The following is a 14,844-nucleotide window of genomic DNA, read 5'->3' as shown; positions in this document are numbered from 1 at the left end:
GTGCGCTCCTGTCAGCACAAAATCTTCTAGTGTTGTAGAGTTTGTGCAGAAAATAGCAGCAGCACAGAGACACAATGCAGCACTAAAGTGGCTTTATAATTTATCTTCAGTTCTCTGCAGAACAGACAAGTCTTCCTGTCTCCTTTCTCCCACCATCCTCACAGACAAATTTAGCATCTAGCTTTACTGGGGTTTTTTTTGTCTTTGGCACAAACAAGAGTGCAGACACTAAGTGGTGCAAGCTGCTCTTCCTTTACAAGCTGCAATTTTGAATCTGGTGAGAATCAAACTCAGGTTTAGTTGTTGTTTATGATTTATGAGTGCCACCGATGGTTCGACTATAGCAGTAAACTTGAGGAAAAAAAATATGTACGTCAGTATAAACACTGGTTTATAATCTGATTCATTAATCAGCAGCTAATAGGTAGAGCAGATTGTCCACTAAGCAGAAATGTTACTGTATATACTATACTGCCAAATGCTTTGTAATAGTAGATCCTCTATATATATATCTACACTGTTCCAAAAAATAGTAATGTCAAAGTATCTTACTGTATATTTTACAGTTTTGTACTGTCTTTCTAGAATATCATGAAATTTACATAAGTAGACTGTGATTTTACATGTCAAAGGTAAAATAACATAACATCACTGTAAACATAGTAAAACACACTTTACTTAGTATTTAGTATTTAGTATTTAGTATTAAATACTAAAAACACACTTTACTTGTTTTTTAAATATATTTTTTTGTACATATGCATATTTAGATTGTAAAAATACATTCAGAAATGTATCATAATTTCACAAATATTTGTCTGTCATGTGAGAGAATGATCTGTTAAATTCAAATGTAATACTATGGGAAAATATATAAAATGATCGAAAATTAATGAGAATAATCAATAATTAAAGGAGTATTTGAATTATAATGTTGCTGAAAATTTCATGTCATCTAGGTCTGATTCAATAATTCAGAGGTAACAAGTGAAAATATAATTAATAGGAATAAAAACTAAAAAAAAACATATAAAACATTGCACGGCCACGCTGTGCTAATTATATATTTTAAAAAATAAATGTAGAGGTAGGAATTGCAATTAATATGAATCTCAAAGTATTCACAACATTCCTGAACAGAAATAGGCCTCTGCACCTGGGGTGAGGGTGTGGCCATGAAAACAATGTGACATGCCATTGGATGTTGGGACACATAATAACATGACGCATCGGCCAATGAATGTGAACTAACAACCACAAGGTCGCGGGTATGGCTGCACTGTAGGAAAAAATCCTAATATAAAATTTTTTTACTGTGCATTTTACAGTTTTGTTCTTTCACATTTTAAATTTCACATTTCACTGTAATGTAATAAAACATAATTTTCATGATTATTAAATGTATCTGTTTGTACATATGCATATTTAGATTGTTAAAATACATTCACAAATGTATCATGATCTCACAAATATCTGTCTGTTATTTGAAAGATTGAACTGTTGAATTCAAATTTAATGCTATGGAAAAGTATATAACATGATTCCTATAAGCTTGTGTTACATCACACAAGTATTATTATCATTGCTGTTTAGGGCGATCGTGGCTCAAGAGTTGGCAGTTCGCCTTGTAATCAGAAGGTTACCAGTTCGAGCCCCGGCTCGGACACTCTCGGTATTGTGTCCGTGGTCAAGACTCTTCGCCTACTGGTGATGGCCAGAGGGGTCGATGGTGCGATATGGCAGCCTCGCCTCTGTCAGTCTGTCCCAGGGCATGCAATCCATTATTATTTAAACCAACTGTTAACCGTATATTTCTGTACATTTACGTATTATGATTCATATTGCCTCATTCAGTGACCTTGTTTATAGGTAATTTCATTATTTCATCACGTTAAAATGTTCCTAATTTAATGTCTAAAAGCACTTGGAAAAGGCAGAATCCCATGTAAAATTAGCGCAACAAACTCTATTTTCATTACTGAAAATAACTGTATTTTCATGAGAAAATTATTTTCTGTTATTTTACGGTAGTATTTTGGCGCCCCAGCTGCTGGAATATTACCGTTTTTTTAAGATTTGTTTTTTTTTCCTATTTATAGATAATTTCATTGTTTAATCACATTAACATGTTCCTAATTTAATGTTTAAAATCACTTGAAAAGACAAAATCCCATGTAAAATTAGCGCAACAAACTGTATTGTCATTACTGGAAATAGCCGTATTTTTACGAGGAAGTTATTTTCTGTTATTTTACGGTAGTATTTTGGCGCTCCAGCTGCCGGAATATTACCGTTTTTTTAAGATGTTTTTTTACAGTGTAGCCATTAACGATGCATAAATAGATTTTGCCATTTAAACAACCTCTAAGTGAACCCCTTCCTTCCACAACATTTAAAGAATACTGTCAGCCACACACTGACAAAACACAACAGAAAACAAAAATAAAGAGGTTCATGTAGGTGAGTAAATGTGTCTGTCTTCAGGAAAAGTTGACCGTGTACGAGTATTAAAACACAGAACCTAATTACAAGAAGATAAATACAAGTTCTTCCCTGCAGAGGATAATTGCTACTTATCTCTTCTAATTAGGCAATTGATAAAGGATGCAGTTCCTGAGGACAGTTTGTCAACCACTCTTTTTAAGTTTCAAACAAGCAAAAAAATGTGAACCAAAATATCCATACGCAGTTCACATTGCGGTCATTAGGACAGATTCTTTTCCATGCTTTGTTGTAACCAGACTCTCTTCCCAAGTTAGGTGATGAAACGAGGTCTCTATACACGCTACCTCTCTCACAAGAATATCCATCTTCTTCTTTTGGCTGCTCAATGCCTCCATGTCACTCTATCCATAGCATCCTCTCCTCTGTCACTTCCAACCTCTGTATGTTCTCCATCACTACATCCACAAACTTCTTTTTTTCCTCTTGCCTGGCAGCTTAATTTTCAACATTATTTGCAGTTTACAACAATTTATATTTGGCAATATGGTCAGGCAGAGCATTAAAGGGAGGAGATAGACTGGAGATGGGTTGCAAAGGGAGCTGCAGGTGCAGCAGCAACAGGAGACAAGTTCAAGCAACTTAAAATATATTTTCCAGTTAGATGCATAGAAGGGTACCAGCTAAGTCCTTAGCTGATGTGCCCTTGCACTGAGGTCATCTATTTTCAGCAGATCTACATTAAATGAGGACTGTCCTTGACTCTGTGGTATGCCTGCACTAATGCTTTGCTGAGTTTCATATTAAAATAACACACATTCCATTGTATTTAGCCAGATTTCTTCCGCACAACTTAAGCACCTGCATTTGCTCGCTTAGGCTTTTGTTTTTCTCTCACTGAGCACTTCTCTCCCACCAGGTATTCTTCATTCTTCTTTCGACGGAAAGAGATTTATGTGATCCAGTAAGTTGGGCTTTTAGCATGTGTGTGGCACATTTTGTTGCATATATCTGTTTGTAAGCTGTAGTCTGCTTTGCGTGCATGTGTGTCATCACAGTGTTACTCATTAAGCTTTCATTAAATAATCCATCTGTGCTGCTTAGTAAACCTTCAGTGGAGATCAAAAGTTGAACAAATCAGTGACATCAATGTATTACCTACAAACTGCTCCCTATTCTCCATCAATGTCAGGGAAGCTGGAGAGTTGCTGACAGACCTCTGCTTAAGACCATTTTAATTTGTTTGCCAACTTGTTATCTAAAAATTGCTCGGAAGGCTTAGCACTCTTGTAGGGTACTAATGTGTAAGCTTTATTGATGGCTGAGGATCTGCGTAGCTGCATGTCACAGCGCTGCAACAAGAAGGCTTCCTCGGGGGAATAGCTGCATTCAATTGATGCTACTGATGTTCACATATTCCTTTAGAACAAAACATCAAAGTCTGTGTCGATGTTTAACCAAAGCGATTAAAAAATGGTTAACCGTCCCTGCCTTCAACACATCGCCATATTCTGTCTGAAGCGGGGATCAGTTCAGTTCTGTCGTGGACAGAAAATGCTGTCGTGTGGGCTGTGATTACTGAGTTAATTTGTTTATATTGGTTGATTTTTACTGTCTATTTTTATCCAGGCTGCTCAGCTACAGGAAATCACTCAAGTAAGTCGTCCTGTGTAAATATTTCAAATATGCACACAGTGCAGCATGAAAGAGTCTGCCCTGTACTGCTTAGTCTTGCTTGTATCCTTGAATGTGTTTAAAGAAAATCACATATAGGCATAGAGTTACTGTGCATCCTCTTCTGCTTCTCACATTCAGTGCATTTCTCCCCCGCCCTCACCGACAGGCCTGTCAACAAGAAGTCTTTTCTGCAGCATGTAGAGGATCTGTGTGCCAATGACAATTCCAAGTTCCAGGAGGAGTTTTCTGTACGTTTTTCTTTACAACCTTCCCCTGTGCATACCACACCAATAAATAAACTATAAATACAAAAACAGAGGTAAATTAGATAAAGTTAAATACAGTGGGGCAAAAAAGTATTTAGTCAGCCACCGATTGTGCAAGTTCCCCCACCTAAAATGATGACAGAGGTCAGTAATTTGCACCAGAGGTACACTTCAACTGTGAGAGACAGAATGTGAAAAACAAATCCATGAATCCACATGGTAGGATTTGTAAATAATTTATTCGTAAATCAGGGTGGAAAATAAGTATTTGGTCAATAACAAAAATACAACTCAATACTTTGTAACATAACCTTTGTTGGCAATAACAGAGGTCAAACGTTTACTATAGGTCTTTACCAGGTTTGCACACACAGTAGCTGGTATTTTGGCCCATTCCTCCATGCAGATCTTCTCGAGAGCAGTGATGTTTTGGGGATGTCGCCGAGCAACACGGACTTTCAACTCCCGCCACAGATTTTCTATGGGGTTGAGGTCTGGAGACTGGCTAGGCCACTCCAGGACTTTCAAATGCTTCTTACGGTGCCACTCCTTTGTTGCCCGGGCGGTGTGTTTTGGATCATTGTCATGTTGGAAGACCCAGCCTCGTTTCATCTTCAAAGTTCTCACTGATGGAAGGAGGTTTTAGCTCAAAATCTCACGATACATGGCCCCATTCATTCTGTCCTTAACACGGATCAGTCGTCCTGTCCCCTTGGCAGAAAAACAGCCCCATAGCATGATGTTTCCACCCCCATGCTTCACAGTAGGTATGGTGTTCTTGGGATGCAACTCAGTATTCTTCTTCCTCCAAACACGACGAGTTGAGTTGATACCAAAAAGTTCTACTTTGGTTTCATCTGACCACATGACATTCTCCCAATCCTCTGCTGTATCATCCATGTGCTCTCTGGCAAACTTCAGACGGGCCTGGACATGCACTGGCTTCAGCAGCGGAACACGTCTGGCACTGCGGGATTTGATTCCCTGCCGTTGTAGTGTGTTACTGATGGTGACCTTTGTTACTTTGGTCCCAGCTCTCTGCAGGTCATTCACCAGGTCCCCCCGTGTGGTTCTGGGATCTTTGCTCACCGTTCTCATGATCATTTTGACCCCACGGGATGAGATCTTGCATGGAGCCCCAGATCGAGGGAGATTATCAGTGGTCTTGTATGTCTTCCATTTTCTGATGATTGCTCCCACAGTTGATTTTTTCACACCAAGCTGCTTGCCTATTGTAGATTCACTCTTCCCAGTCTGGTGCAGGTCTACAATACTTTTCCTGGTGTCCTTCGAAAGCTCTTTGGTCTTGGCCATGGCGGAGTTTGGAGTCTGACTGTTTGAGGCTGTGGACAGGTGTCTTTTATACAGATGATGAGTTCAAACAGGTGCCATTCATACAGGTAACGAGTGGGGGACAGAAAAGCTTCTTACAGAAGACATTACAGGTCTGTGAGAGCCAGAGATTTTCCTTGTTTGAGGTGACCAAATACTTATTTTCCACCCTAATTTATGAATAAATTCTTTACAAATCCTACCATGTGAATTCATGGATTTTTTTTTTCACATTCTGTCTCTCACAGTTGAAGTGTACCTCTGGTGCAAATTACTGACCTCTGTCATCATTTTAAGTGGGGGAACTTGCACAATCGGTGGCTGACTAAATACTTTTTTGCCCCACTGTATATACATTCATATGCCATTAAATGTAGATTATTAACAGATTATTAAAAAATTAATATAGAGAACATTTTATAAAGTTACCCCAATTTTGCCTTCAATTAAGTTGTCCTTATTAATTACAAGTCTTTTTGCATTTTTTTTATACATCTGTGCTTCTTCATGCAAATATGTCATTCTGTAATTAGATCCAGATTTCACCTATTAGTTGATCAACACCAGCTAGATGGTAAATGCCTAGGTTCTTCAGAAATGCTGCTGATACTTTAAATACTTTAAAAATACTGTTTTTTTTAATAATAGTTGGTCAATAATTCTGTTTACATCTTCACGTGAATACATAAAATGAGTATGTATGTGATATCTCTGGGTTACTGGGTTACAGGATTTGATGTATTTGTCGAGAAATACAAAGGCAAAGCAACAAAATAACAAACTCAGGTTTTTATTCTAAGTTTGATCTCTCAGAGAATCATAATATTCAACCACTAGAACAATTTTTCTCTCTTTAGGAATGCAAATAAATAACTGTAATTTGTCACTCTAATCAAACTTGCTTTATTTTTATTCAGCTTTTCAATGATAATAACAATAATTATATTTTAGCATTAAAATATAATTTTTTTAAAAGAACTTGGGGGTACTGGTTGTTTTAACCATACAGAAACATACAAAATGATTTCGATAGTAGATTTGTAAAGCAGTGTTAATACAGTAGATGAAAATCTTAAGATATACATGGAAAATGAATGAATACAATGATAAATAAATACAGAAGAAAATGAAAAACTAGTGGTTTATATTACATTTAATACATTAGATAATTCACTAATGTTTGACCTTAGATGTTTCAGTAATGCATAATTTTAAAACTAAACCTGTTCTACCATTTACATACATACTAGATAATATTTTCTGAAGTCAAAAGGACTGTGAGTTTTATTTTTGAGTTTGCCAGCAGGAACTGGGTGAGTAGTCACCTGTTTTTACTTTTATCTTTCACTCACTCGTGGCCCTTGATTTTACTTTGGCAAAAATTGTAGCCTTGACCTTTGTGTGTTTCTGTGAATACTGATGTGTTATATTTTGTCCATCCAGGAACTCCCAAAGCTGCTGCAGGACCTGGCCACTACAGACGCTGACCTGCCGTGGAACAAGTCCAAAAATCGTTTCCCAAACATCAAACCTTGTATGTTGCCAGGCTGAAATTAGTTTTTCAAGGCCATTGCGCCTACAACGTACCAGAATTGTTCCTATCTCTCATTGCTGTTTGCTTCACTGTGGTCGCATTTCATATATTTAAATTCAGCTGTATTATTATTCCTGTACTGTTTTTAGATAATAACAACCGAGTGAAACTGCTGTCTGAACCTGGCACTGCAGGCTCAGACTACATCAATGCCAGCTTTGTCTCAGTGAGTACCAGTTAGTCACGATTCTGTCAGATAGACATCCACATACATAAGGGTAGATGTAAGCCTCCCCGTCTCCTTTTTTCTGTGTCTGTAGGGTTATTTGTGTCCCAATGAGTTCATAGCCACCCAGGGCCCTCTGCCGGGCACTGTGGCTGATTTTTGGAGGATGATCTGGGAAACGGGAACCCGCACTATCGCCATGCTCACTCAGTGTTATGAGAAAGGCAGAGTGCGTATGAGAGATTTGTCACTGTTAGAAAAAAAACATCACCGCTATTAGCATTCAGAGTACAAGCCAGTATTTGGGCTTCATTCCCTGGATGCTTATGTCTGCTCTAAAGAGCTGATGTATGTGTGTGTGGGTGTGTGTGACATTTCAGATTCGATGTCACAAGTACTGGCCTGAAGACAACAAGCCGATGTCAGTGTTTAGTGACATTCTCATCTCAAAGGTGTCAGAGGAAGTCTTTCCTGACTGGACTATCAGAACTCTGAAAGTAGAAAAGGTATGGCGCTAATAACCTCCGTCAAGTGAGCATTCACCGGCTACCACGCACACATGCACACTTACAGTGCACACATGACTTGAAATATATGTGTGCATGCAATAGTAATATTAGTTCATGTCAATGATACAGTATTGTTTGGTCTATTTGTGCACCTGGAAAGTGGAGATACTTAAAAAAATTGCATGTTTTTACAAGTCACCTGCAATGCTCAGGTTCTGCTCTACTATATCAGTGTTATTTTAATTCTTTGATAAGTGGTTGCTAGGCAACATGGTGCCATTTTATTATTATTATTTTATGAGGATAAATTGGCTTTTTTTGTTTAGTTTAGTTCTTTTATTTTTTACAATTAAAAAAGAAAAAGCAACTTCTCTTTTCTTCAAAAATAACTAATAAGATTTAAAAGAATAAAAAAATAAAAAAAACATCTGCTAATATGCCCCCACTTCTCCAGCTCCTCTAATGAATGAACCTTTGAAAAGGTTTGCTTTAAAAAACCTTTTCAAAGAATATAGTTTGGTTTATTAAAACAGGCTGAACAATTTACACTTCTGGCAAACTAAAGTACAGGTTTACTGGATTATTGATGAGCGAATAACATGGAAAAACTTGATGAAGAACAAAAAGGCATTAAACTGATTAAGTATGGATGAAACAGCATCATCCACTGACTGCAAAGACAATATGTTTGCTTTATTAAGGGGTGCAGGTGGAAAAAGTGATTCAGTGATGTGCATAAGGTAGCCATCAGAAGACACTGTTGAATGTAAAGTAATGTTGGGACTCTAGGCTGTCCGGCTACCCTTTTCAAGCTAAACTGGTATTTATGTCGAGCTCTTCCAGTTTTATTGGAATTTGGGAGCAGTAAATAATTTTTCCTACAGCCAATAAGGAGAGCTCAGACTAAGTTCAGACTTGTCTTTTGAGACTCTTGGTGTCAAAAGCACTGGTTTCTTAGTAGAACCCGTAATATGAATTTTAAAAGTAATGGTGGCACTGCCCAATTTTGGGGTGATAAATTATCACAATTATCAGAATTTTATGTTATATAAGAAAATATAAAAATAAAAAAAATCTTGTAAACTCTATGTAATAAAGCTGAATGATAGGGGAGGCTTTACATCTTTGTAGAACTACATGTGTTTCATAGGAAACAGAGGGTAGGCCTACTAACCATCTTGTTTTGGTAGTAAGACGTGCAGGCATATTGAGGATGGTCACACAACCTTTTAGTTTGGAATTACATTTCTGATTACATTAAGAAAGTTTTGTTTTGACGTTTCTCCATCAGTAGTTTGATGGCTTGAGAGAGCCTACATCCTTTTAATTAAATTTGTTTATTGTTAGAAAAATAATAAATGTTATCTCTGTTATCACTGAAAAACATCTGCCATAAAAACAGAGTTTATAATTGACTTCCTGTTATGTGTGTTCCTGTCCTGCAGCATGGGCACTACATTTTGGTCCGCCACTTCAATTATACATCGTGGCCTGAGCACGGCGTTCCAGAGTCTTGCAGTACGCTCATTAAGTTTGTCAAAGCTGTCCGAATGCACAGGCAGGACAATAGCACTATTGTTGTCCACTGCAGGTACGCTATCAGCTTCGTGTAAGGGAGACTAACATTGCATGAACTATAGCAAAATATTTAATTTTTGGTCATTAAAATTGAGTCTCATATCAACAGATTATCAATAAATGCTTCACTGTCAGTAATTTCATATCCTCTTTTGTATTACACCTACAAATAAGACCTAAATCCTTTTGTGTGGTATAACAGTGCAGCTGAAAGTATAATGGCATTTGCTCTCTTGTATTTTCTTTAGCGCTGGCGTAGGAAGAACAGGTGTGTTTATTGCTTTGGATCATCTTATTCAGCATGTCAGAGATCATGACTTTGTCGATATTTATGGGCTGGTGGCTGAACTGCGCAGCGAGCGGATGTGTATGGTACAGAATCTGGTAAGTTTACCATAAGTGCAGCAGTATGTTATCCTTTTGCATGTGAGCTTCATGGTAAATAGAATAAATATGATTTTTTTAAATTTATTTATCCTAAGTTCTTCCAATAAACTTAAGAATCATCAAAGACTGACAAATGGAAATGCAGCTGCCCTACTTTTTACTTTGTACCCTGCTGTGATCTCATCCCCATCAGAAGATATTCGGAAAATTTTAGTATTGACAAAGGGAATGATCTGGCGGTGGATTACAGTTTTTCTCGATTGCTAAAACACATTTCTTGAAACTATGCCTCATATTCTCACAACAGTAAACACAAATCCATAACATCTCACTCAATTTCCCAAACATCCTATTTCCAGGTCAAAATGAAGCTCTACACTCAAAACTATTCACTCTTGCTGAAAAACCAAACTTTGCCCTCAGACATCAAACACAAGCCCTCAAAAACACACACACTACAACAGAGTTTTGCACACTGGTACAATTAATTCAAAACAATAGTTCCAAAACAATTAGGTTGCTTATGGTTCTCCCCTTCAAAAACCTTTTCACATGATAAACACAAAAGACGCAACCAATGTATGTACAGTGGCACATTTTTATTCATGTACTATACAGTACAACACACACCAAAAAACATTATTCCACCTCAGCATCTTGTCTTTGGTCTGGGTCAGGCCAGAGAATCTCATCCACATCACAGGCTATATTGGCCCTAGCCAGGCAGCGGGGGTAAAATCCTCTTGCATGCCTGATCCACCCCTGGCATGCATCTACTGATATGTCTAGGCAGGCTTCTTCCATGGCCTGAAGGAGGTGAACACGGACATAAGGTTCTCGGTCATACACTTTCCACCGCCATGCCGAAAATAACTCCTCTATCGGGTTTAGAAAGGGAGAGTATGCAGGCAGAAAGATATTAGAAAACCTTGGGTTATTGGTAAACCAGTCACGAACCAGAGCAGCGCGATGGAAGCTGACGTTATCCCACACAACAACGTAGTGAGGCTGCTCTGGCTGTGCTGGTTCCCTGTAGTCCAGCTGGAACATATGTTGTCTTAAACCATCAAGAAAAGCAAGGAGAAGCATAGTGTTATAGGGTCCTAGTACGGCATGGCGGTGGAGTACCCCTCGTTGGCTGATGGCTGTGCACATAGTGACATTCCCCCCACGCTGACCAGGGACATTTACAATAGCCCGATGGCCAATTATGTTCCTCCCCCTTTTCCTTCTTTTGGTCAGGTTAAAACCTGCCTCATCCACAAAGATTATTTCATGGGGAACAGGCCGTCCTTCAATCTCAAAGATTCTCTGCAAAACACATAACACAGTAGAGTCAATCGGTACCCTGAACCACAGTTCAAGAGTGCTGAAATGGCAGCATAAACTGCCATGCTGTGATGGTACACAATACTTTATACAATATCCAAACTCATACCTGAACATATTCCACACGTTGGTTTTTCACTCTGTCAGAGTTTCGTTCGAAAGGGACTCGGTATGCCTGTTTCATCCGGAATTGATTCTTTCGGAGGATGCGGTCAATTGTGGAGAGGCTGATGGCATTTATGCCTCGAAAAAGATGATCATCCTCAATCACTCTCCTTTGAATCTCTTGCAGGCGGATTACATTATTTGCAATTACCATGTTCACAAGTTCCCTCTCTTGCCCCTCCGACAAAAGCCTTAACCTGCCTCCACCAGGTGGTCGTCTCTGTGTCCTACAAAAATAGAAGCACTCATTACTGTAACTGTCACACATTCGAAGGTTCTGATTGGTGTGTGATAAATTTTGACTCCTAGTGTTTCCACCTGGTTAATTGTGTGCTAATTGAGCTCAAGCTATGCTGACTTAAGTTAACATTATTGAATGCTAGTGCTTTCTAAATGACTACATGGTGTAAGCACTGAAAAATGTAGGGATTTGTGTGTAGAGTTTTGCAGTAACAGTTCACCAAATTTGACTCATGTGTCAAAGCAGGGAATAGTGTTTATAGTTCAGGGAAATGGGTGAGCTTTTTGAAAAATAGCGTTACGGTTTTGAAATTTTAGTTTAAAAGCCTGGTTATAGTGTTTAAGCAATCGAGAAAAACTGTAAAAGCAAGCGCTGAGCAGGATTCCCTCTTTTGAAACAGCTTGAACCTTTCCTATATTTACCCTAGTGTTTACTTTTGGACTGCTGATTTGTCTGTCAGTGCCTGTATAGACTCTCTGCCTGCTGTGGTTACTGTGCTTTTTCTGTGTAATTGTTTTCTTGTTGCTAGACTTTCTCCACGTCTTTGTGAACATTATCTGGCTGTGGGATTTGAGCCTGTAGTGTCTGCAGCTACGAGAGCTGTGCTTGCTGAAGGCATGATTCTTTGAGAGTTCAGTTTTCAGTGTGCCAGGCTAGCTATTAGCTAGCCTGGCACACTTACAAACTCATAAATGTCCTTGCTGAGACTCTGAAGCAGAGTGCCTTTTTCAGACGGCTTTAAAAAGACACTTTAAAAGTTTTCTACAGTCATTGATTTGAGCTACTTATGTGTTTATGGCATCAAAGGGTTGATGTTGTTGTAAAAGTCCATCAGATTTTGCAAACGTAGTTCCAGTTTCCTACTGAAATAAAAAGACCATGAATGACAATTATTATTAATTACACAAGCCACAAGTACTCAAACCACACATAGGACTAAACAATACACTTGAAATGTCAAAGACTGGGCCTGTACTGGCTAATAGGCTCTATCATTCTGGTGCCTTTAGTTCAGTATTCATGAATTACACAACTGCTGTTAGTTCAAACTATAGAGATAAGGATAGAATTATTTGGAAATATAGTTGGGAAGTATTTCAAGTCCTGTTAAACAGAATAAGGAGTTTTTAACACATTTCCAAACATCCTAGTTTGACTATTGCTAATAGACAGCTGTGTTTTGTGCTGGATAACAGCTTACAGTCATTTACAATCATGTTCCCTGAGCAATCCCAGCCAGCTTTGCTTTGATTAATCTCTCAAATTTCAGTTCACCCCAAAGATTTTCGATGGATTCAATTTCAGGCCAGTTCACTTTGATCTTCTGGACGTAGTTTTTCACCATGTTTTTGGTTGTCATCTTGGAAGACAGAGCGACAACCCAGAACCAGTTTTTCTGCACTGCTGAGTGCTTGAAGTTTTCTTTCAAAATCCTTTATTTGGAAGTAATGAAACTAAATAAAACGTCCAAAGCAAAAACCACCAAGAGGTGTTGTCGTCACAGCCATTAAGATACCAAAGTATTTTTGCACATCTCAAATCATCCATCTATTCATTCATTATTTTAACCACTTAATCGCCACGTAAAGCAGCAAGAAATTTTGAGGAGGGTTGGCCGGACAGGTCACCAGTTCATTATATGGCTTCTCACAGAGATGCAAAGCCTTTCACGCGCAGCCAATTTACATGTCTCTGGCTTTAAATCACCTCTGTTAAGTTTTAGTTCTGAAAAATAAATCAAGTGGTACAATCTTCGTACCACAGCAATTCAAACTTAATCTGCTTTTCCCACTCTTTTGTTAGGACTATATCATTGTTCATATCAACATCTGTTCTTTGTGTGATTAATGCAAAAGAACATATGGTCTGAATAAGCAGAAATATGTCTATGCATATGTGTGCTGTCAGGCCCAGTACATCTTCCTGCACCAAAGTACGCTGGAACTTCTAAACAACAAAGGCAACAGCCAGTCGATATGGTTTGTTAGCTACTCTGCTCTGGAGAAGATGGACTCCCTGGATGCCATGGAAGGTAAATATATGAGGTCATACTTAAAAAAACAAACAAACATGCAGCTCAGTGCTCACCTCACAAGGTTGTATTGCTCTTCAGGTGATGTTGAACTGGAATGGGAGGAGACCACTATGTAAAAAAAACTGACTAAGGAACATCTGTGAGATTTCTTTGGGGGGTTTTGTGCGTCACTGTCACATGACCTGTGGGCAGATCCTGGAGATGGAGAGGTCCATCCCCACAAACCAAAGTAAGAGCAACAGGAGATGAATATCTACACTCAACGATCTGTCTGAAGAACTCCACTCAGTCCACTTCAAAATCTGTTCCGAGCACAGTCGTCTTTATATTGAACCTTTTGAACACTTGTTTCCAAAGACACTGCGAGGGAAAAAAGTGAAGAGCAGGGACAAAGAAGTTCAGAAAGGACAGGAATAAATGAGACATTGTGAGCTGATCGTGAGAGCTCTATCACAAGTGTAAGCCTACAGGTATTTGCACAAATCGATTTCACTGTCTTATTATTATTATGTATTATGTTCATATCATCTGTGTTTTTTTAAGGTAATTGTTTTCAGCCAAAGTAGTGTTGGGGCTTTTCAGTCTCTTTATAACTGTGTTGAGATGTTCGTTATCCTTTCTCAAGAGTGATTTGCAAAATAAAAGAAACAATCAAGACTTTCTCCACTTGACTGTTTCATCAAATGTCTGCACTTTGACGTTGCAGTAGGGAGTTACAAATTAGTGAGTCTTGCTGTTTCAACAAGGGAAGTCTGCAGTAGCTTAATAGCTAACATAACCGTTAAATCCAAGGCTGTGGTTATATATTCACTAAGCACTTTGTTGGATGCATCATTTCAGCTGCATATTAGCACACACATCAGAAACATTTAAGCATTCGGCTTGAGACGACCTGCGGAGGTTCAAACTGAACATCAGAACGGGGAAGAGGGATGGTTTAAATGACTTTGAATGTGGCATAATTGTTGGTGCCAGACGGGCCAGTCTGATAAAAACTGCTGATCTGCTTGAATTTTTCTGCACAGCCCATCTCTGTGGGTTTGCAGAGGATGGTCTGAAAAAGAAGAAATATCCACTGAGCAGCAGTTCTTTGGGAGAAAAGGCCTTGCTGTTACCAGGCGTT

The 14,844-nt window shown here is 38.5% G+C and overlaps 1 protein-coding gene across 5 annotated transcripts in view; it reads left to right on the top strand.

The window, feature by feature from the left end:
* The window catches only part of ptprq (protein tyrosine phosphatase receptor type Q), a 54,601-nt gene extending 40,217 nt beyond the window's left edge, over window positions 1-14,384 (top strand). For 4 of the 5 annotated variants that reach the window (XM_085412130.1, XM_085412128.1, XM_085412127.1 and 1 more), the window contains 11 exons: window positions 3,362-3,406; window positions 4,072-4,098; window positions 4,286-4,367; window positions 7,161-7,251; window positions 7,401-7,477; window positions 7,572-7,706; window positions 7,858-7,983; window positions 9,432-9,577; window positions 9,813-9,948; window positions 13,595-13,718; window positions 13,800-14,384. In XM_085412130.1, coding sequence (XP_085268256.1) covers window positions 3,362-3,406; window positions 4,072-4,098; window positions 4,286-4,367; window positions 7,161-7,251; window positions 7,401-7,477; window positions 7,572-7,706; window positions 7,858-7,983; window positions 9,432-9,577; window positions 9,813-9,948; window positions 13,595-13,718; window positions 13,800-13,837 — 1,027 coding nt within the window. In that variant the 3' untranslated portion in view covers window positions 13,838-14,384. The remainder of the gene's footprint in view (window positions 1-3,361; window positions 3,407-4,071; window positions 4,099-4,285; window positions 4,368-7,160; window positions 7,252-7,400; window positions 7,478-7,571; window positions 7,707-7,857; window positions 7,984-9,431; window positions 9,578-9,812; window positions 9,949-13,594; window positions 13,719-13,799) is intronic. The other variant, XM_085412129.1, reaches the window with a different exon arrangement.
* The last annotated feature ends 460 nt before the right edge of the window (window positions 14,385-14,844 follow it).

Source organism: Rhamphochromis longiceps, linkage group LG7 (assembly GCF_057381845.1).
Source record: "Rhamphochromis longiceps isolate RC_006_pf linkage group LG7, R_longiceps_female_GT1.1, whole genome shotgun sequence".
Classification (NCBI taxonomy): domain Eukaryota; kingdom Metazoa; phylum Chordata; class Actinopteri; order Cichliformes; family Cichlidae; genus Rhamphochromis; species Rhamphochromis longiceps.
Note: the sequence above shows the minus strand (reverse complement) of the source record. Positions and strands in the feature narration are given on the sequence as shown.